Raw genomic sequence first — 22,964 nt, 5'->3', positions numbered from 1 at the left:
ACCAACAGTTCAGGTGGCTGGCCACCACCACGGCTACTGCCAAGATCTGCATCTTGAGGCTTTGGAAGTCACCCATGAGTACAAGAGAGGACTGACTGCATGAGTTTTTTCCAGGTGGCTGCTTTTAAGTGGATTATTGCTAGACTCACTGACCATTACATAGATTCATGGACACATGGGTATCTTTTCCCTGTGAGCCCTGACGCATACCCCTCCCACTGATTGGTTCCCTCCTCAGACATGCCCTCCACTCCCCCCTGACCCTTACCTTGCCCCCTCTGCATCTGCACCTCCGAGCCCTGCTTCCTTGGGAGTCCTTGGTGAGGAACCTATAAGAGGACAGTACTGTGACTGTCTAGCAGGTTCATCAATGCTCATTACTGGCCATCTGGACTACAAGCTTTCCTGCTGTGGGATACTTGACCTTTCCACCTGCCTCCTGTTTCCCCCTCCTCCCTCCCTTCTTGATGAGCTGATGGACTGTGGTTCTGAAGCCTCATCTCTCTCCCTCCCACTCACCCCCAGACTGCTCCCAGGGTGCTTCCCTACCCCTCCCCTTGCTGGCCACTCTCACCACTCTGGTTTCCCAAGTGCCAGGCGAGTCCTTTCTTGTTTTCTTCCTGGACCCTGGCGGTCACCCTCTTGTTGGTGCAGGTCCCTCCTGCTGAACCGCTACCCCCCAATACCCAGATCCTGTGGCTTTCAATAATACTCTTCTGTCATACCTTGTTTTTGTGCTTTATGTTTTTAGGCATGGAGGTTCTATGTGCTCACAGCTTGTTTGATTCTTGTTTCTTTCAATCAAGAATGTTTAAAAACAAAATCAGCCTAAAACTGTTGAGTAAATATGCTAAACAATCCAAATGTAGGGGCCTTAAAAGACTGCAAACTCCATAGACCTTCATTTTGTGTAACAAATAGGATGCTGAATCTCTGCCTTTGATCAGAGTTGTTAGAGTATTTTTTAAAGTAATTAACAAAAGTCATATGCTTTTCTTGAACTGAATAAAAGTTGCGTATTAAAGATGGGGTTGAGCTGTCTTTCTCAGAGATAATACAAAAGTTTATAGATGCAAGTGACTAACTACATGAAAAACTACTTGTATTTAATTCTCTGAGTTGTATTGTGTTAAATAGAATACTCCTGTTGCTGTTTCTGAACTCGTCATACTGGGCGTCATTGTATTTAAGCTTTACCTGGAACCATGCAAACTTTTGAATTCTCTTACCCTTGTTTACCTACAATATGCAGCTGATGTTCAGTTTTATATAATCATCAACAATGTTTTATCTACTGACCGTATTAAAGGATGTCTATTGGAAATGCAGAACTGAATGACTAATCAAATTAACACTGAGTTTTTATCATCCGCCATGACTCCAAGAGAAATATTGTTAACCCCGTAACTGCTGAGCCTTTACCATCCTTGGTGCTCATCCCTTTTTTTTATTTTTTTCAGCGTGTCATTAATATCCCGCCATAATTTATTTTCCATCAAAAGTATCCAACCATTATTATGTGTCCTTTTACCTAAATTCAGGTCATTCTAAAGGTACCCAGAGTTAGTAGATTCCCTGGAAATAGCCAAAGCATAGCAACATGTTTTTTTTCAGGAGGGGAGGGGGTTGGTGGTGTGTGATGTGGTAATATTGGTAGACTTTTAAAGCTTTTGTAAAAGAAACTAATTGTTGAACTAAAGAAATATTGAAAATCAGTAGGAAAAACAGCAGTATGATGACAACATTTTCATCTGTAATGTTTTGCCCTGGTGGCCGATTTACAAAAATAAAATATCAGTAAGTTTGTCAGACCCTCCTGAGATACATAGAGTTTGTTGGTTGTCCAAAAACGTGATACCCAGAGACAACAATTAAGCTGCACCTTGTTAGGATGTTTCTTTATGTACCGAATATGCATAATTTCAAGTGGTATAGTCTAATGAGTGCAACATTTGTATGAAGAAAACATATGCTTTTTTTAAAATGTGCCCAAGATACTGAGTTTATGAATAGTACACTGTTGATCACCTCAGAATTTGGGGTTACCCATACTGTCATGTGATTCAGGTGACAATTTGCACAACGTTATCTTTTTTGCAAACTGGCTTACATTTGAAAGGCAGTAATGGAGAGAAATTCAGTTCTTAGTAACTAATGTTCTACTATTCCATGTTCCCAAACGTCTTCTAATAGAAATGATACTCCACTTACATAGCTCAGCCTTGCACTTGTGACCCAAAAAAGTCACAAAAACGCAACAGGGTCATCAACAATTCCTGCCAAAAGAATGATTTATTTCGGTGATGGAAGTAGCTGCTGTATTTAGGCCCAGGCATGGATGTCACCTGGGAAAATCTACTAAATCCAGACATTTTTAACCCCTACGGTGCCTTGGACGAGGTGATCTCGTCCAAGGCACCTGTTCCCGGGTGCCCTGGACGAGATCACCTCGTCCTGCACCCGGGAAGAGCGCTAGCGCTCCCCCCATGTGCCCCACACCCCCGGTTGTGGATGGAAGGGGAATCCCTTCCCCTAAAACCCCCGACCCCCCCACCCCGTGACATCAGCACGCATCGCACGCTAATTGTCACAGAGGCCTCCTCCTTCGTGCTGGAAGCTCAGCTTCCAGCGCGCTCAGATGAGAAATGCAAAGCATTTCTCTTCCGATCACGTGGAGGAGGCTGAGAGAGGCTTCAAAGGGAAGGAAATGTATTTCCTTCCCTTTGAAGTCTCTCTCAGCGTTTCAAAAGCCGGATTGCAAAGCAATCCGGCTTTTGAAACGCCCACTAGACACCAGGGATTTTATTTTTATATGGAAATTGGCATAAGGGAGCGACCCCTTGGTATATATATATATATATATATATATATATATATATATATATATATATATATATATATATATATATATATATATATATATATGGAAAATGTTACTTACCCAGTGTACATCTGTTCGTGGCATGTTCCGCTGCAGGTTCACATGCTATGCATATTCTGCCATCTCGTGTTGGGCTCAGAGTGTTACAAGTTGTTTTTCTTTGAAGAAGTGTTTTCGAGTCACGGGATCAAGTGACTCCTCCTCTTCGGCTCCACTGCGCATGGTCAGCCTCCTCTTCGGCTCCATTGCGCATGGGCATCGACTCCATGTTAGATTGTTTTCCCACAGAGGGTAAGGTAGGAGTGATTATATATATATATATATACATATACATACATACATATGTACAAGTGAATGTCTGCAACGGAACATGCCCAAACAGATGTACACTGGGTAAGTGACATTCTCCGTTCGATGGCATGTGTAGCTGCAGATACGCATGCTATGCATAGACTACAAAGCAGTTTTACCTCCCATAAGCGGTTGTCAGCCTGTAGGAGCTGACGTTGTTTGAAATAGTGTTCTTAGTACAGCCTGTCCTACTGTGGCCTGATGTGTTGCTAACACATCTACACAGTAATGCTTGGTAAATGTATGCGGTGTTGACCAAGTGGCTGCTTTACAAATTTCGGCCATTGGTATGTTACCTAAGAAAGCCATTGTAGCCCCTTTTTTCCATGTGGAATGTGCTTTAGGTGTGACTAATGGCTGCCTTTTAGCTTTTAGATAACATGTTTGAATACATTTTACTATCCATCTAGCTAATCCTTGTTTTGAAATAGGGTTATCAGTATGTGGTTTTTGGAATGCTACAAATAACGGTTTGGTTTACCAAAAGGATTTTGTCCTGTCAATGTAATACATTAAGGCTCTTTTAAGATCTAATGTATGGAGGGCTCTTTCTGCTACAGAGTCTGGCTGTGGGAAGAAGACTGGTAGCTCCACAGTTTGATTAATATGAAACGGTGATATAACTTGTGGGAGAAATTCTGGGTTTGTTCAAAGTACAATTTTATGTTTATGTACGTATATGAACGGTTCTTGAACTGTGAAAGCTTGGATTTCACGAACTCTTCTTAATGAAGTAATTGCAACTAGGAAGGCAACTTTCCATGTTAACTATAGAATTTGGCATGAGTGCATAGGTTCAAATGGTGGACCCATAAGTCGTGTGGCCACTATGTTTAGATTCCACAATGGTATTGGAGGTGTTCTATCTAGGTGGAATAATGCGTTTTAATCCTTCCATGAAGGCTTTGATAACAGGGACTCTAAATAAAGAGCTGTGTTGGATATTTTGCAAGTACGCAGAGATTGCAGTGAGATGTATTTTAATGGATGAAAATGCTAAATTTGCCTTTTGTAAATGAAGCAAATAACTTACAATGTATTGTATTGATGCTGAAAGAGGGGTAATTTGTTTAGATTGACAGCAATACACAAATCTTTTCCATTTGTTTGCATAACACTGCCTGGTAGTGGGTTTCCTTACTTGTTTGATTACTTCCATACACTCAGTTGGTAGTTGTAGATATCCAAACTCTATGACTTCAGGAGCCAAATCGCTAGATTGAGTATTTTGGGATCTTCATGCCTGATCAGTTGTTTGTTTTGTGATAACGGATCTGGTCTGTTTGGGAGTTCTAATAGTGTTGTGTACCAGGGTTGACGTGCCCATGTTGGTGCTATAAGTATGAGTTTGAGTTTGTTTTGACGCAGTTTGTTGACTAGAAATGGAATGAGCAGGAGAGGGGGGAAAGCGTAAGCAAATATCCCTGACCAATTCATCCATAGAGCATTGCCTTTGGACAGAGGATGTGGGTACCTGGATGCCAAGTTTTGGCATTTTGCATTTTCGCTGGTGGCGAATAGGTCTATGTCTGGTGTTCCCCAGTGGTGAAAGTATGGCTGAAGCACGTGGGGATGAATCTCCCTCTCGTGTGTTTGTTGATGATCTCTGCTGAGAACATCTGCCAATTGGTTGTGTATCCCTGGAATGTATTGTGCTACCAGGTGAATGTTGTTGTGGATTGCCCATTGCCAAATATTTTGGGCAAGAAGGGAGAGTTGGGATGAATGGGTCCCTCCTTGTTTGTTTATGTAATACATTGTTGTCATGTTGTCTGTTTTGATAAGGATGTTCTTGTGAGTGAGAAGAGGCTGAAAAGCTTTGAGTGCTAGGAATACGGCTAGCAATTCTAGGTGATTTATATTAAACTGTTTGTGTTTGGTGTCCCATTGTCCTTGAATGTTGTGATTGTTGAGGTGTGCCCCCCAGCCAATCATTGATGCATCTGATGTAAGTATGGTCTGAGGCACAGGGTCTTGAAAAGGCCGCCCTTTGTTTAGGTTTGTGAAATTCCACCACTGAAGTGGTTAAACGGCATATTAAGAACTGCCTGTTGAATTTCAGGCTTAAATCCTAAAGACCTAAGCCATGGGTGTCTTCGTACAGTGACAGCAGTATTGATTGTTCTAGCTGCTGTGTCTGCAGAATCTAGGGCTGACCTGATTTGGCTGTTTGTAATAGCCTGCCCTTCTTTGGGGAGATGTTGTATTATATCCTTCATATCATCCCAGTGTGTCCTATCATATCTAGGCAACAGTGCTTGGGAGTTGGCTATCCTCCTTTGGTTGGCTGCCTGCGATGCCACCCTTTTGCCCGCAGCATCACATTTTCTGCTCTCCTTGTCTGGTGGGGGTGTATCCCCGGATGACTGGGAGTTGGCTCTGTTCCTGGCTGTGCTTACGACTACAGAGTCAGGAGGCAATTGTTGTGTAATAAAGGCAGGATCAGAGAGAGGTGGCTTATACTTTTTCACCACTCTAGGAGTAATTATCCTAGCCTTTACTGGCTCTTGGAATATTTGGTGTGCATGCTTTAACATGTATGGAAGCATGGAAAGGGACTGATAGGTGGTGTGTGTAGAGGATAGTGTGTTAAAAAGGAAGTCATCCTCTAAGGGATCAGTGTGCATGGTGACACTGTGGTAGGATGCCGCCCTAGCTAAAACCTGAGTGTATCCGGTACTATCCTCTGGTGGTGATGGCTTGGAAGGATAGCAGTCTGGGTTGTTATCGGGAATGGGATCTGGATCATACAGATCGCATGGATCCACATTGCTTTGTTGTGAATCAAATGAATGTACAGGAGATTGTACAGGTGTGGGAGTAGTAGGGGGAGAGACAAGCAAGTGAGGAGAGTGAGGAGGAGACTGAGGAGGAGAAAATTGAGGAGGTGGAGATTTTTGTTTAGTCTTTGGCATTTAGCTGGTGGCTGAGCAGTGTCCAATTGTTCCTGAAAGGCCAATTTCCTCTTAGGCATCAGAGGAGGTGCAGTTATAATTTTGCCAGTGTCCTTGTGAATATGAATTCTGGCTTGCCTTTCATCTACATCCTCCATTTGTGAATGTTCCTCCGTGATTCTATGGTTTTCTTTAAGTACTTGCAAAAGTTCATGTTCCTCCATGTAAACTGGTCTTTTTGGCTCCAAAGCTGTTTTTTTCGGTATCGAAAGGCTGGGAGTGGATGTTGGCCTCGGCCCGGAAAGCGATTTTTGAGGTTTCGACTCGAAGGATCGATGTCTGATAGTTTCGGAGACAGAGCTTCGGCCTTTTTCGGTGCCGAAGTTGTTGGTTGGTCACCAAAGGTCTTTTTACGGGTCGAGCCATGGCCTTCCAGCAGTGGCGTTCCCAAGGCCTTATGTTTGGGCTTGGCTGGGACAGGGGCAGGCGTACTCACGTGCTGTCCTGCCGTGACCGGTCTGTCCTCCTCGGACTCCTGTTCGGAGTTGGACCCTCAAAAGGAGACTGCTGTGTGCATGATCTCCTCTTCCTTGACGTCAAGACGTTCGGTGCTCTTGGACGCCATCTCGAGTCTTCGTGCTCTTCTGTCTCGGAGAGTTTTCTTCGAATGGAAGGATCTGCAGGCCTCACAATTTTCTTCCCGATGGTCTGGAGAGAGAGAGAGAGAGAGATTACAGACGAGATGTTGGTCTGTGTAGGGAAATTTTGCGTGGCACCGAGGACAAAAGTGGAATGGGGTCCGGTCCATGAGGCTTCTACGCGGTCGGCCCGACTAGGCCCGAGTTGGGCGCGGGCGCCCCGAAGGGCGAGTAAAGATGTTTGACCCGACGGTAACGAAGTGTCGATGGAAGATGGTACGCGATCTAAACAATACCGACGAGAATTAGCGAGTTTTAGAACTTTTCCAACGCGAACTATCAGAGCGAAAAGAAACACGTCCGAACCCGATGGCAGAAAGAAAACAATCTAACATGGAGTCGATGCCCATGCACAATGGAGCCGAAGAGGAGGAGTCACTCGATCCCGTGAGTCGAAAACACTTCTTCGAAGAAAAACAACTTGTAACACTCCGAGCCCAACACTAGATGGCAAAATATGCATAGCATGTGTATCAGCAGCTACACATACCATCGAACATATATATATATCCATGATGTCTAGTGGGCTTTTTGCCACCGTCAGGGTGGAAGATTGGGGGCTAACCTCTCCTAATCTGCTCCCGGGTTGGGGGGGTGAGGGGTAGAGAAAGACTTTTGGACCTGTTATGGGGTTGGGGTAATGCCTTATACCTAGGTGGGTCGCCACCCCATCGCTTTTTAAAAATGGGCTTTCTCCTGCAGTCACCTATGGAAGACCAACTGTCTATGCAGTTAACTATGGAAGATCAACAGTCTACACCTCAACCACAGATGAAGATTTCAACTTTATCCTCCTCTTTCTCAGGTTTTGCGTGCAAGACCTGAAACAAAAGATATGGCACAAATAATGTGTCATATCTTTTAAAGCCCGACTGAACAGTCAACTGAATGAATCAACAGTCAACTGCTGGAAACCCAGCTCTACACACCATCAAGGTCGGTCTACCTAACTTATTACTTCCTGATTGCTGTGTTTCTTTCTGCAATACTTCAGATAATTAAATAGTAGGACCCGTTCTTTGACGGGTAAACTGATAACACTTTCCTCTCTCATTTCTCATGGCCATCACTTGCAGACACCCATGATAGTGCTACTTTTCCCTCCATCAAAAATATTCATTTGTAACCACTGAGCATCTTTTTATTGATGCATGGTGACACTGCCTCAGGTTTCTTTCTCAACCTTTTGTTTTGACTGGATGCAGAGCCCTTATTACATCCACGAATGTCTATACAACTTGGAATACCTACTTCACTAAATGGTTACGTTACCTTCTTTTGAAGATCAGAATATGTAGAATACTCATGTAACTTATGTGAAATGTTTCATATGTAAAGCATTCTCACAGTCCAAAGGATAAATTCCATACTATAGAAAAAATGAGCTAAATAAATATAGGGAAAATCATCAGGTGCTAAATTTCATAACTTTCTTTTGTTATTTTATGTACTCTTGAAGACAGTTGCTAGTGATTGTGCCATGAAACTGTAATGTAATTTTCACAATTAAAGCATAACAATACCAGTTGTAATAATAATATAAACATTTTCAAAGTATATGGAAAACATTATGAAAGTACATGTATTACCCTGAATGAGATTTCCAAATTCTCTCCTCCCCAGATGTCCATTCCACTATCATACTGGCCGAGCTCATTAAAGTATTCTCTATCCATTGCAAACAGACCTCCAGCCATCGTTGGGGACCTAGAAGACAGGCGAAAGCTTTTATCCTCCATTTTTAAACCATCTTCTTTGCTTGTGAAAAAAATCATTATTAAAAAGGCAACCTTTTTAAACATGTGTTTATAGGTAGAAAAGTACATTTTCTCGGTTAACAGATTGTAAAATCTGGAATCCCTAAGAAAGATTTTGGTCAATCTTTGTCAATAATTAACTAGCCAACTGTTTTTAATAGGTTATGCGTAAAGTTAGGATAAAATGTAATGTTGTTAAATATCAGTGCCAGCTTTTACCAAGGGTACACTTGCAGACATTCCTGACAAACTGATGTGGAGGGCTGAGGACTCTTCTAAACTGACTAGTGCAAACGTGGTCACCGAGTTGTCCAATGTTCTCCATTGTATGACTGTTACCATTAAATGTTTCTCGGTTAGCAGGATGTTTCGATCTCACTGCAGTAGTCTAATTTGTTTACACTAACAAGCAGCTAAAACTATTGCAGAAACACCAATAACTTCTCTGTTTTCTAAGGTAAGATAAACATCTGAAAAGTTGAGTGAAAATTACATAGTGAAAAATCACTTAAAAAGTTACAGCAGTGGAAAAATAAAAAAAAAATACCCACATTGATGACAAATATGTTTTTTTGCTTTATAGTCTTGCTTTCACCAGTTCTGCGATTCTTGTCCACACTCATTTGATGTACTTAGGTTGATGCTAACATGTACAGGAGCAGGCCTACATTCCTAGTCTGGTGTGCTATATTTATTCCGGGAAAATAAACAATTATCATACTGCTGAGCATACTTATTGTCTCCATCCTGCTCATCTGGGTCCAGGAAACTCTACAAATCTGACCCTGGTACTAAAACAATGCATAGGGAGGTGGCTGTGGAACCCGAAGGTTGATTTCAACTTTTGCTGGCCTCCTTCTGTCTCCTACCCAATGTGACAGGAAAAACTTGCTCACTGAGGGAAAGAAATCATGGATCTGTAACTCGCAACAGTCCCACAAGAAAGGTAACACTGCTGATTTAATCATCACCACAGGCACCTTGCAACAAAACCCAGGTGTGTCTTACACCTACTTTACATCAATAGTTAGATAGCGTGGACACAATGAAAGGAAGCCAAAATGTAAGGTCATTTCCTCATGATCCTTTCTTCATACACATAGGCATCAACAGGTCTCGGTATTGGTTACTGCATCCTCTGTGTGCGTGTGAAATGTTTAGCTCCAGGGAATCTGTCTGATAGCTGCTACAACCTGGTGTGGTGGTAGACTGTTAGATTCTCTATGGTCTGGTCCATTCTTTGGGTGGACTGGATCCTTCATGATAAGGTTCTCCTAGATGAAGACCTTCTTGGCTCCCTACCACCAATGACCGGCTTGGCAAACCCCAGACCACCCAGTGCTGTCTCAAGAGCAGCTCTCAATGCGCTCCTTGCTCAGTTTCCCCTGATCCTAACTCTCAGGAATCTTCTAGACCTTAGTATACTCACATGCACTAGTCACTACCCTTACCAATCAGAATGCCCTAGAAGTTATGAATCATACTGGATTTGGCATTTAGTGCCAGAGATAACTAATTACCTCATACTTCCTTTCTGACCAGAGACTGATTATTGTGCTTCCACACTGACATCCTGAGGCTCACATTTGGATCTCCAGACCAGAACATTCACTGATACTAATCAGCATGCACGCCATATTCGTATCACATACCCTATAGAGAAGAAAACATGACAGTCACACAGCTTGTTCTACAACCTGGTGTGGTGGTAGACTGTTAGATTCTCTATGGTCTGGTCCATTCTTTGGGTGGACCGGATCCTTCATGATAAGGTTCTCCTAGATGAAGACCTTCTTGGCTCCCTACCACCAATGACCGGCTTGGCAAACCCCAGACCACCCAGTGCTGTCTCAAGAGCAGCTTTCAATGCGCTCCTTGCTCAGTTTTCCCTGATCCTAACTCTCAGGAATCTTCTAGACCTTAGTATACTCACATGCACTAGTCACTACCCTTACCAATCAGAATGCCCTAGAAGTTATGAATCATACTGGATTTGGCATTTAGTGCCAGAGATAACAAATTACCTCATACTTCCTTTCTGACCAGAGACTGATTATTGTGCTTCCACACTGACATCCTGAGGCTCACATTTGGATCTCCAGACCAGAACATTCACTGATACTAATCAGCATGCACGCCATATTCGTATCACATACCCTATAGAGAAGAAAACATGACAGTCACACAGCTTGTTCTAAGGTGTTCTCATTTTAGGAAGGCAAAGGTTCTGAAGCACAAGGAAGTGAACTGGTTTGCCCAAGATCACACAATGTGCCAGTAGGGATAAGAGCCCAGCTCACCTGACTAAACAGTCAGTAAATACAAAACAAACTAACTACTCCTGCGCAGGACAATTTTTGTAACTCTGATCATATTTGGGATTGTTCACTGCACAATGACGTTTTCTTTAGGTTTAATTAAGAACACTGAACCCATGCATCAACTCAGCAGCATGGATTAATCATTTTGGGGGAATATATAAAACATCAGCTTCTAATATGGCTATGAATACAGCTGCACCATCCACCCCTGGCCAAAGAACATTCCATCTTCATACAAATCTGGGCTCATGCCAGTAGTTGCCCTCTAACAGCAGGAAATGGGCAAGCAAATTCTTAGAAGAAGAAATATGGTAGCCATTTTTCCCATAAGCTAAATGAAGCCCCTGGGTCCTGACGGTGTCCCAGGTGAAGCCTTTGGTAGTAATGTTTCTTTATGGGCTCCTGTATTAACCTTAGTGTTCAACGCAGACTGGATAATGAAGAAGGTCCTGGCTTCCTGGATGACAGCAGTTATAGTCCCCCTCCGTAAAAGGGCTCTCGGAGTCACCGAGCCAAATTATCACCCAATTTCACTGCTTAATAGCGCAGGGAAGAATTATGAGCAGTAGTCCTCACCAGAACAGAAACCTGGGTTGAGGATAATAATTTACTGTCACCTTTCCAAGTCAGTTTCAGAAAAGCTCAGAGTACTATTGACCAAGCAATGAAATTATATAACATATGTCTTAAACAAGTCATCATAAAAATACATCATTTATGACCATCTGATCTTGTGACTTCTGTCCAATAACATATCTTTACGAATAACTGGAATTACTCATCTAAAACAACTAAACTAGGGAATCTATGAGATTTACAAATGGGTAATTTCTTCTTTAGGGTCAGTAGGGCTGCATAAGGCCCGTCCGGTATGACAGGGGCTTGAAAAGTCATGTTTGTAGTAATGGACCGAGAGCAGTAGGCAAACCTCTAACTCACTTCTTCCCTCATACCTCCGACTATGTTGTAAGCTCAGGAGATTGGATGAGCAAAAGGAAATAGCTGACAAGGGCAAAGCAGCATTTGCTATGTTTCCCTTCATAGGAAGAGCTGCAATGGGAGTCCACGTTATTAGCAAATACGATTCATAGTAAATGCTGATATGGGTGGTGTCGACTGCAAATAAAGAACATTATTGGTAGGGGGACATGACCACCCATCGAAATCGGATGTATTTTATTCATTTATTTAAACTATCTCATCAGAGCTTATGTCAATGAGTGTAGGAAGCATGATCCGGGATCCAAAAATGGGTGCCAGTGTGAAATTTCTATATAAATTAGGCACTCCCTCTGATCAAACATTTGTTGCAGTTACTGTATAGCAAGCAGCAATAAGGGTAATCAGTGTATCAATGTAGATGTGAAGAAATAAAATGCGGTGGCTTACCTGTGGGTGCTGCAGTTGTTTGAAAAAGGGTATGTAGCACTGCCAGTCCTCTATTTGCCTGTTGGCGTGCTAACACATCCACACAATAATGATTAGTGAAAGTGTGTTAGTCCATGTAGCTGCTTTAACAAGTTTCAGCTATTGGGATATTGCCCGGGAATGCCACTGAAGCTCCTATCTTATGGGTAGAGTGCGCTCTAGGAGGTGTGTGCAAAGTTATTTTAGCTTTGGCGTAACAGGTCTGAATGTATTTAATTATCCATCTCGAAATGCCTAATTTAGATAAGGGCTGTTCCTTTTGAGGGTACAAAAAAGCAACTAAGAGTTGTTTGATTTTACAAAACTCTTTAGTTCTGTTAATATATGCATAAAGGGGGTCATTTTGCCCCTGGCGGACGGCGTTAATATGGAGGAAAGTACTGCCAACAGGCTGGCGGTACTTTTCTCAATAAAAAGACATTGGCGGTTTGAGCCAAACCGCCAATGTACCACACTGCCCGCCACGGCGATAACGACTGCCGGGCTGGAGACTTCACTCTCCAGCCCGGCGGCTGTCACTAGCCCACCTGCAGGAGTATGACCCCGCCTACCGCCATGATTTTCGTTGCAACCTTACTGCCATGAAAACCATGGCGGTAGGCACTATCAGTGACAGGGAATTCCTTCCCTGTAACTGATAAGGGTCTTCCCCCACCCTCCTCCCCAGGTTCCCCCTCACTCCCCCTCCCTCTCCAGACCACCCTTTCATTCATGCACCTTCATGCACACACATTCACACACTCATTCCCACATACATCCACGCATGCAGACATCCATTCACACACACACACCCACACATACATACAAGCACACATGCATTCACACAACACAATATACACACACTCACACATCCATACATGCACACATATACAAAACCCAACACACACCCGCATTCACACACGCACAGCCATACACATACACAACACCCCCACCCCTCTCCCCTGTCAGAGCACCCGACTCACCTGTTGTAAGGGGGTCCTCTGCCAGCCGCAGCGTACGCCAGACGAACATCGCCAGGCCGTATCATGGGTCAAGATACAGTCTGCTTGCAGCAGCGCCACCTTAACGCCATCCGCCAGCATGGCCACAGCTGGATTTCCGCCATCCTTCTGGCGGAAATCCGGCTGTGGTCATAATCCAGTGGACGGCTTGTAGCCGCGGCAATGGTCTTTTGGCAGCCGTCGCCGCAGTGGTAGGCGGTTTTTACCCTCGTTCGCGCTCGCCAATGTTAAGTTGGCAAGCACATGTGAAGAAAATCTTACTTGGGACCACCTCCCAGAGAGATCCACGTAGGATGTCACGGATGGTCGTTACTGCTTGCGTTGAGAAACCTTCCGTTCGCGTTGAGAAAGCTGCTGCTCGAGTCGAAAATCTAATTGAGCACCAGAAGAGAAGCTTCGCCCTCGTGCGCTGCATGTGGTGCCGTTTGCGCTGATTTTTCAGCACAGGACAAATACCTGGCATTAAAAATCAGTGTGAACGGCGTGACCTAAAGCACTCTGCTGCTTCCAGAACTTTGCATATCGCGGCAGAGTTTTTTTGGTCACGTGGAACTCCGCAAACTCCTCCCAGGCCTAGTGAAAACTGGAAACCACCTTCGAGAGGAAATTACAGTTAGTTCAAAGGACTAACCTATCTCTGTATAGCTGGAAGAAATGTTCTTCCAACGTTAATGCCTGGAAGCTCACTGGCAGGGCTATGTGAAGTGATAGACACTAAAAAGGCGACCTTCCAAGAGATAAATATGGAGGGGGCTGTTATGCAACGATTTGAATGATGGACTCATAAGCCTGGTGAGTACAATGTTGAGATTCCATGCAGGTGCAGGAGGAACTCTAGGGGGAATTACTCTTTCAAGGCCTCCTATAAATGCCTTTATAACTGGTACCATGAATAAGGATAAGTGTTGCCTGTTTTGTAGATAGGCAGCCACTGCAGCTAATTGTAAGCTAGGCCAGAGGTCTGCCAATGGAGACGATAGAAGACACTGATTTGAACAGCTGCATCAAATGGATCAATGTGTTAACTGCGGTAGCAGAAAACAAATATTTCCACTTGGCTACGCAATACACTCTAGCTGTTGATCTATTAACTTTTTTAAGAATGGTCATACATTCAGGTGGGAGATTAAGGTAACCGAATTCTATGACCTTAGGAGCCAACTTGCAAGGATGAGTTCCTTTGGATGTGGATGCCTGACTTCTCCGTGGTTCTGAGTGAGAAGTTACAAGTTGAGGGGAAACTTCTTGTGGGGAACTACAGAGAGCCAGAGCAGTGTGGCCAGTCATGGTTGATGAGCCCACATGGGAGCTACCAGAATGAGGTGAGAGATGTTACTTGAGATGGAAAAGTGCAAATACGCCTGACCAGTTCATTCATAGAGCATTGCCCTTGGATAGTGGGTGTGGGAACCTGGAGGCGAAGTCTGGGCATTTTGCATTGGCTGCAGTTGTGAACAGGTCTAACTGTGGAAACCCCAAGTTCTGGAAGTATGGGAGTATGGGAGGAGGACTTGGGGGTGGATTTCCCACTCATAGACTTGTTGCTGCACCCTGCTGAGGAGGTTGGCAAAGTCGTTGTCCGTCCCTTGGAGGTGTTTCGCTAGCAGGGGGATATTGTGACGTATTTCCCAGTGTCAAATTGGCTGGGATAGGCGTGATAACCACAGAAAGTGATCCCCCTGTTTTGTAGATAAAATATGGCTGTCATGTTGTCAGTCCAGAACCTTACCTGTCAGGTGAGTTAAGAAAGCTTTCGATGCTAGGTGGCCAGGTTAAAGCTCGAGGTAGTTGATGTAGAGACCTAGGTGTTTGATGCCTCAGAGATAATGAACCTTGAGATCTTGTAGGTGGGCAACCCATCCTGTGAGGGACACGTCCACTCTGAAAATGATCTGGGGAACAGGATCTAGGAATCGCCACCCCTTTGATAGGTTTTCAGACGGTGATGAGTGCAGCTGTCTACCAACACTAGATCTTGTCACTGACCCTGTGACTGTGACCACTGGTGCGCCAGACTTTCCTGCAGTGGGGGTACATGCAGTCATGCATGTGGTACTATTGCAATGCAAGATGCCATCATGCCTAAGAGTTGCATAAGTGTTTTGACTGTTATGTGTTGATTAGGGAGAAACTGTTGTAGTAACTCTTTTATGTTCTGAATCCTGACTATGTTTGGGTAGGTGAATCCTAGATACAGCTGAATCTGTGAAGATTGAAGGTGTGACTTCTTTATGTTGATGGTAAACCTTAGTCGGTGGAAAAGGTATAGAGTGGTCAGAGTGTGTTGTTGACACAACAGAAGCATACTGGCTTTGATGAGCCAGTTGTCCAGATATGGGAAGACATGAATATTCTGTCTGCAAAGAAGTGCTGCTAGTGATGCTGGACATTTAGTCAACACAAGGGGTGCAGTAGTGACTTGGAATGGTATCACCTGGAACTGGTAATGCCTTACTGCTATAACTAACCTGAGGTATTTGCAGTGAGCTGGATGGATCAGGATTTGAAAGTAAGTATCCCTTAAGTCTAGTGCTGATATAAAGTTGGAGCAGTGGGATCACATCTTGAAGAGTGACCATAAGTAAGTGTTCTGATAAGATATAATGATTTAAGGGTCCGAGGTCTACTATGGGCAGTAGTGAGCTGTCTTTTTTAGGGATTACAGAGTATAGGGAGTATACTCCTAAAACTTCTTGTTGCCGAGGGACAAGGTCTATGGCAACTTTGAGCAACAGAGCCTGCACTTATTGTTTGCGCAGGTTTTGGTGTTCTACAGAGAAACTGTGTTTTCAAAGTGGGATGTTTGCAGGCATGTCGATGAGCTCCAGACAATAACCATGTTGGATAATGTCCAACACTCACTGATCTGATGTTATGTTTTCCAGGTGGGGAACAAATGTTGTAGTTGTCCCCCAAAAAGGTGTTAGATGGTTGGGGGGAATGAGAAGAGAGTCACAGAGGTAGAGGATGTGGTGTGTGCCGATGCACCTGTTCCGCGACCCTTTGAATTGTTTTGTCTGTATGAGCCTCTGCAATGCTGATAGCTGTACGAGCAGGTAGAGGCGTCTGAAGGTGTACTTTTGGTGCCCTGATTATATGCAGGAAGCCAAAGGAGCCAAGAGCAGTGGTGGTTTGGAGCGCCCCCACTGATTTAGCTACCTCTGTGTCCTTTCTCATTTCTTCCAAAGTTTGCTCCACGTGGGGACCAAACAGATGTTGCTTATCAAATGGGACATTTAAAAGTGTTTGCTGCACCTCTGACTTGAAGCCAGATTTACGTAGGCAAGCGTGTCTATGAAGCAGCACACTGGTACTGATGCCCCTGGCAGCAGTGTTCGCTGAATCAAGGGCACACCTGATGGAATAGTTTGATATTAATTTGCCCTCTTCCACAATTTCATGACCCCTCTTTTTATAAACATCAGGGAGATGTTGGAGGACTTCCTGCATTTCATCCCAATGAACCCTGTCGTATCTTGTCAACAAACCTTGTGTCTTGGCAATTCATCAATGATTGGCAGCTTGTGCTGCCACTCTCTTCCCTGAAACATCAATGAGCTTGGATTCTTTATCAAGTGGAGCATCCACTGTGGTCTGGGATTTGGCCCTCTTATGGGCATTAGAAGCCACCAGGGAGTCTGATGGAAGCCAGCCTTTGATGTAAATTGTGTCTGAATGTGCCACTTTATACTTTTTATTGACCCTGGGTGTAATAATGCATGCCCACAACAGGTCTTTTAAAATGTAATCCGAGTGTCGCAGCATCCCCTTCAACATTGGAAACTATTGGCATGCCCTATTGGTGATGAAAAATGTTTTGAAGAGAAAACTGTATTCGATAGGGTCTTTGAGCGAATGGACCTGGTGGTATGCTGCTGCCCTAGCAACGAGTTATTGGGGATGATGGCTTGGCCGGCTAGAGATCTGGGTTGGTATCACCCAGGGGATCAATATTATAGCTGTCCCATGGCTCTGTGGGCTATTAATAGATGAATCAACCCCTACCCCCCATGATCCCAAGTGATGGACTGTGAGGAGCCCTGTGGTGTGATGTCCCCTATATCACTATGTGAGTGGTGTAGTGAAGGGAGTGGTGGTGGAGAGGGTGGAGGATGAGGTGGTGGTGAAGGGGGTGGTGGAGAAACAGGAAGAGGAGGCTGCATAGGGCTTTTTGCTGTGTCCTTCTTTATCTTAGGAGGCACACGTAAGTCTATAGCCTCTTCAAAGGAGAGCTGAAGCTTCGATTGTTGAGGCGCAGGCTGTACAGCTTCAGCTAAAATACGGCCAGTGAGAGGCTGTATCTTCAGTTTCTTCTGCTTCGGATAGAGCCGTTCCTTCATGGTTTGTGGGATTGGTTATGGAGCCAATGTCAGTGTGGAGGGTTTCGGAGTCGAATTGGATTTCAGTTTTGGTGGTACTGGGGTTCTCGGAGCAGAAGCTGTCGATGCCGGGGTGCTCAGAGCCAATGAGGCGGCTAGTCAGCTCAGCACTGAGGCTGGTCGGCTCGATGCAGAAGAGGGTGGTTTCGGCTTTGCTTTCGGTGCAGAGCCTAAGGGCGGCGCGTCCGCAGCAGATGGTCAGTGCCTACCATGGCAGTGGTGGCCTGTGGGCTGTAGATTTGGTTGGAACCAAGTGTCTCTTGAGTGGCTGGACAGGGCCATGGGTACCCCTGGTATGCTGATCCAGAGGAAGGTCCTGCATCTGTAAACCGATCGAGGTTGGAGCTGGAGTCCTGGATGAATAAGGCCTCTTTCTCAGACACAGATACCTTATGCAGTTCTTCCTTTTCCTCCTCAACATCTTTTTGCACCAAGATGTTGTGTGTTTCCTCGCTATCATTATGCTGCATCTCTCTGCAATGTGTCCACTGTCCCACGAAGTCTTCTTCTCGACTAGCCTCACTGTCCTCTTCCTTATGATCAGGAGACAGGAATGGCCTGCAAACCTGATGGAGGTCCGTCCTCGAGTATTTTGCGTGGCAGCTGTGACAGAAGCAAAATGGAGTCTGTTCCATTAGCAGCGCATTATTGGTAGAAGCTGATGAGGTGAAGAATAGGCCAGAAGGCCACAAGTGGAGCACGCAAAATTAAGGCAATGTTTTTCTCTATTTTCGATGCATGATGATGGAACGTGATCAAGAACAATACAGACAACTGTGGAAGTGAACAGTGAACTGAAGGGAGCCCGGAAACGGTCTCGAACCAGAGCGCCAAAAAACAAGTCTGAACCCGATAGAGGAAAGAAAACAATCTACCAATAGAGTCAATGCTGATGCTCATTGTCACCCATAGGAGGAGTCACTTTGCCTTATGACTTGAAAGAAATCTTCGAAGAAAAACAACTTGCACACATTCGAACTCATCACTAGATGGCAGAAGTATGCACTACATGTGAATCTACAACCAAACATGCTTCAAATATATTATATATTCACTGAAAAAATCCAAAGGTTACAGGGACGTTATAGTTAGGCTCTGAATTTACTCGTACAAAACCATAGAAATTCAGCAGTTATAGTTAGAGTTCTTTCAGGTAACTATAATGCACGCCCTAAGGTAACTATAACTCACGCCTTTGCCATGCACAGTTTTCTTATCAATGATGTTATTGCAAATGTTGCAGTGATATCAAAGATGCCATACAAAATCTCATCAATTATATAATATGTGGAGTGATTACCTGTCCATTGCGAAGGCGCGATTTATAGTTACCTTAAGGCAACAGTGGTGAAAATAACACTTTCATGTCAACCCACGAGCTAGGAGAATAACGGGCCAAAAGAACTGGTGTGCAAACTTATAACAATAAGAAACCAAGAAAATTGAAGGGAATAAGGAAATGCACTTACGAGAATCAGGATCAGGCAATGCTGATGTCAAGAGGCTTGGAGTTCAGAGAAAATGCAGGCTGCAAGTGTGCTCCATAAATACATAATGGAATTTGAAAAGGTACTACTAAAAAAAGAGGGGGGGCCGAGAGGAATTATTGCAACGCCCATATTGCAAGGGAGTTGAATAACATAAATCTATGTTGATTTAACAGTAAAGGAGGAAAAGAAATGAAACAAGAAAGGGGGGGAAACTAGTAATTCTTTGGAATATCAAAAACAGTTTGACATCATCCAACCAATAGCACATTATTGCCGCAAAATAAATAAGAATATAGCTTCAAGCCCCCACAAAATCTGTTATAGAGAGAGGGAGAGAGAGAGAATACACACTCGATGGAACAGTTAAAAAAAAAAAAAAACAGCCTGGTTATTTTCTTATGTGAAAGATTCCCTTAAAAAACATGCCCTCAAAAACAAATGTGAGCGTACTGTATTTTTCTACACTTTCAAACTGTATGGTAAAACCAAAAGGCTTACTTGAAAGGATCAGAAGCGCCACCTGGACCCTCTAATTCCGACAGAGGCACAGGATCCCATTTAAAGTGCAAACCCCAATTAAATCCTCCCCGCACAACCGGAGAGGAGCTGTAGATGAGCGTGTCTGCGCTGATAATGTCTATCACAGGACACACCACCGTCTTGCGGTCTTCTTTGATTGGTGTTAGCAAAGGCTGCAGCCACATTTCGTTCACCTCACAGTGACTGTCCAAGAACACAAGCACTTCTCCTAAAAAAACACAAACACAAGCAAAAATGTACAAGGTCAGGTGTTTCTTTTTTTACATTCATCACTGTCAGCACTTGTTAGTGATAGTACTCCAGAACGCCTTTCCAAACCGCACAAAATCTTACAACGGGGGCATGTTCTGTAAGAATCAATACCTGAAAGGGTACTGTGGTCATTACACGTTTAAAAAGAAAACCAATAAAGGTTTGTTACAGGTAGTTAAATGTTTGTTACAATTCCCAGAAGTTCTTCACTGACCTATAGCTCTTTGCTTAACTAACGGGGGCCACTGTTATTTTGGTGCAGAGACCTATTTTTGTCCCAGTCCGACCATGGTTCTTTATTTTCAGGTCTCATTAATCCACATGATATGGTTAGGCATAACACAAAAACATAGCACACTCAGTACTAGCACTCCCTATCAGACAGGAGCACCTCACTTTTTTTTCTAAAAAAGATAATTTTCCTTTCACCTCACAACACAACTGTACGTACATGTTAGCTACTGTGCATTTCTCAGTTACATTTAGTTTCACATCTTCATTAGGATACAACAAATTCCTGTCTAAGAGGTAACTAGTTCCCATTGCCAAGGCTTTCACATTTGCATTGGTACGCCCCTTCCTATGACTCTAGCACTGTGTTATAAATACTGGTGGAAAGATCGTGTGTTGGGCCTTCTGTCATTCTCTGATCCAAAGAAGAAACTTTAAAGGGTGAATGCTGCTGAGTGACACTCTTTTTGGGTGGTCAACCACACATTTTTATTTTTGTGGGACTCACCTGTTGGAAATTTTGAACTATAAAACTGGGACACTGCTACCTTTTGTCCAGCGTATGTGCTCTGATCCCTAACACATGTTGAAATTGGCTTAAAACGTATGGATTAATATACCCATGGCATGAAAAGTTAAATGCCATCTGTGGACTGCAGCGGCAGTGGAAACATTGCTTCAGACCTACACTATGTAGCCTGGCAACAGCAGCTTGAACCCTCGTCATTGACCGGTCACAATCACTCTTTAGACAGGTAAGAAAACCTGATATTTAAATATTAAATAAGTCACCCCTAAGCACACCCTGCTGTCCTTAAGATAGGGTGCATTCTATTTAAGAGTGGAATATGTGTAACATTAGAAATGGCATGTTCCCCTAGTGACTAGGGCCAAAACAACATTATCACTGGTCAGGCTGTAGCTGGTACATAGGAAAAATCTGAGTATAGATCATATGTGCAAATCTATAACTTTTGACCTGCACTAGCTACAGTCTCCAGTCAAATACTTATTTTTATATTTAGTCTTAAGATCTGTTTATTTATTTTTAACAGGGTAACCGAAATACAATAATAGCCCACTTACAACCACCGGGCGATGGGAACACATACTGTAGACAGCCATGGGCTAGAAGAGCATGTTAAATTCACAACCAGATACAGGGGTTGGGCAGACCCAGAAGAGGGAGGGGAGAGGAGAAGAAGATAAAAAGGAAAGGCGAGAGAAGGGGAGGAATATTAGACACCAGTCTCGCTGCCATGATGTGTATAGGGTGAGAAGGCCATCAGTTCGAAGGCACAGGGGGGCTCTTGGTCTGTGGGGGTCAGACAGAGGATCCGCAAGTATAGCGGGCATGACAATTCACGGAACTCGTTTGAGAGATAGTGAATACAGGTGCCCCAGGTCTCATAAAAAATGAGTAGAGTGTAAATCGCCACTGCAGTCAGTTTTTCTATTCCCAGGAACCCCCATAGCTTATGTAGCCAGTCCAGATCCGAGAGGCTGTCATCTGTACCCCACGCAGACATAAGAACCTGTTTAGCAGCACCTAACGCTAAAGTGATCGCCCACCCCATTGGAGACTTCAGTGAGTATGTCAAGGGATCAGGGAGTCCCAATAAAACATAGCTAGGCAATCGTGGAACGTCCTTGTCTAACATGTTGTTCACTGCGGCCAGCACCTCATTCCTAAACAAATCAAGTTTGGGGCATTGCCATAGAAGATGAATTAAGTGTACCCATTTGTCCACAGTGGCGCCAACATGCATTGTCTTTGCTCGCATTCCATTGAGCTATCCTTGCTGGTGTGTAATACCAATAAAGAGCAATTTTTAAAAACATTGCTTTGCTTGTGGTATTGCGGGCCGAGGCACGGGTGTGGTGAAGGATGCCATTCCATTCTTTATCCGTAAAGAAGTGTTCACATTCCCCCTCCCAGCTGTGTCGCGCAGGGACGACTTTACAGGCTTTCGTGGGGCAGTAAGAAAGGCATATATAGTGGGCCAGAGTTGCCTGTCAGAGGAGCAGGTGAGGAGCCATTTTTCAAAGTGGGGGGGGAGGGGAATCAGCCAGCAGGATGGCAAAGCCAGGGTTGCATCAGCCAGTGGCGAACAGCCAGGAATTGCCAGTGGGTTGCCGAGGGGATCCCAAAATCTGCCTGAAGCTGTGGAAGTCCAGTCTAGTCAAACAGGTAACCTATCCGCTTACAGTTGCAGCTGAAAAGAAAGTGTAACTCAAATCTGTCAGGTGAAACTGCCTCCATACGTCCGTGAGGCCCACATCAGTCAACCGATTGCCGAAAAAGGAATGCATGTGCATTGGTGTGTCCCAATCGGTGGAGTGATATGTCCCTCTGGGCATCCATGACATTATGAAGTCCCCACCTACGAAGCTATCTGTGTCAGGTATGGACAGCACCTGCACCAGAGCCGCTTGGAGAAAGGCCTCCTGGTGATCATTGAGTGCGTATATGTTTGCCAATGTAAACCCATGCCATTTCAAATCAATGTGCAGTGCGAGTACTCTATCTGGGACATCAGTGTGTACTTGTGTCACCTGGCCCAGAAAGTGGGTTGCCAGTAAAACTGCCACCACTGCTTTCTTTGTCACCTCTGATGAAAAGTGTTGTTGATTAAACCACCAGGAGCGTAGGCGTTTCCAATCTCCTTTAAGTAAATTTGTCTCCTGCAAGAGATAGATGTCACAATTTGTATCCTTGAGAAAGGACAAAAGTTCCAGGC

General features: G+C 44.1%; 1 protein-coding gene across 1 annotated transcript in view; it reads right to left on the bottom strand.

Annotated features, from left to right (window-relative positions):
• The window catches only part of GALNT11 (polypeptide N-acetylgalactosaminyltransferase 11), a 366,701-nt gene that overhangs the window by 144,699 nt on the left and 199,038 nt on the right, over positions 1 to 22,964 (bottom strand). Inside the window, exons 6-7 of the mRNA XM_069211112.1 lie at positions 19,699 to 19,948; positions 8,414 to 8,531 (exon numbers count right to left, since the gene is read on the bottom strand). Of these exons, the coding sequence (XP_069067213.1) occupies positions 8,414 to 8,531; positions 19,699 to 19,948 (368 nt within the window). The remainder of the gene's footprint in view (positions 1 to 8,413; positions 8,532 to 19,698; positions 19,949 to 22,964) is intronic.

This window comes from Pleurodeles waltl, chromosome 10 (genome assembly GCF_031143425.1).
Source record: "Pleurodeles waltl isolate 20211129_DDA chromosome 10, aPleWal1.hap1.20221129, whole genome shotgun sequence".
Lineage (NCBI taxonomy): Eukaryota > Metazoa > Chordata > Amphibia > Caudata > Salamandridae > Pleurodeles > Pleurodeles waltl.
Note: the sequence above shows the minus strand (reverse complement) of the source record. Positions and strands in the feature narration are given on the sequence as shown.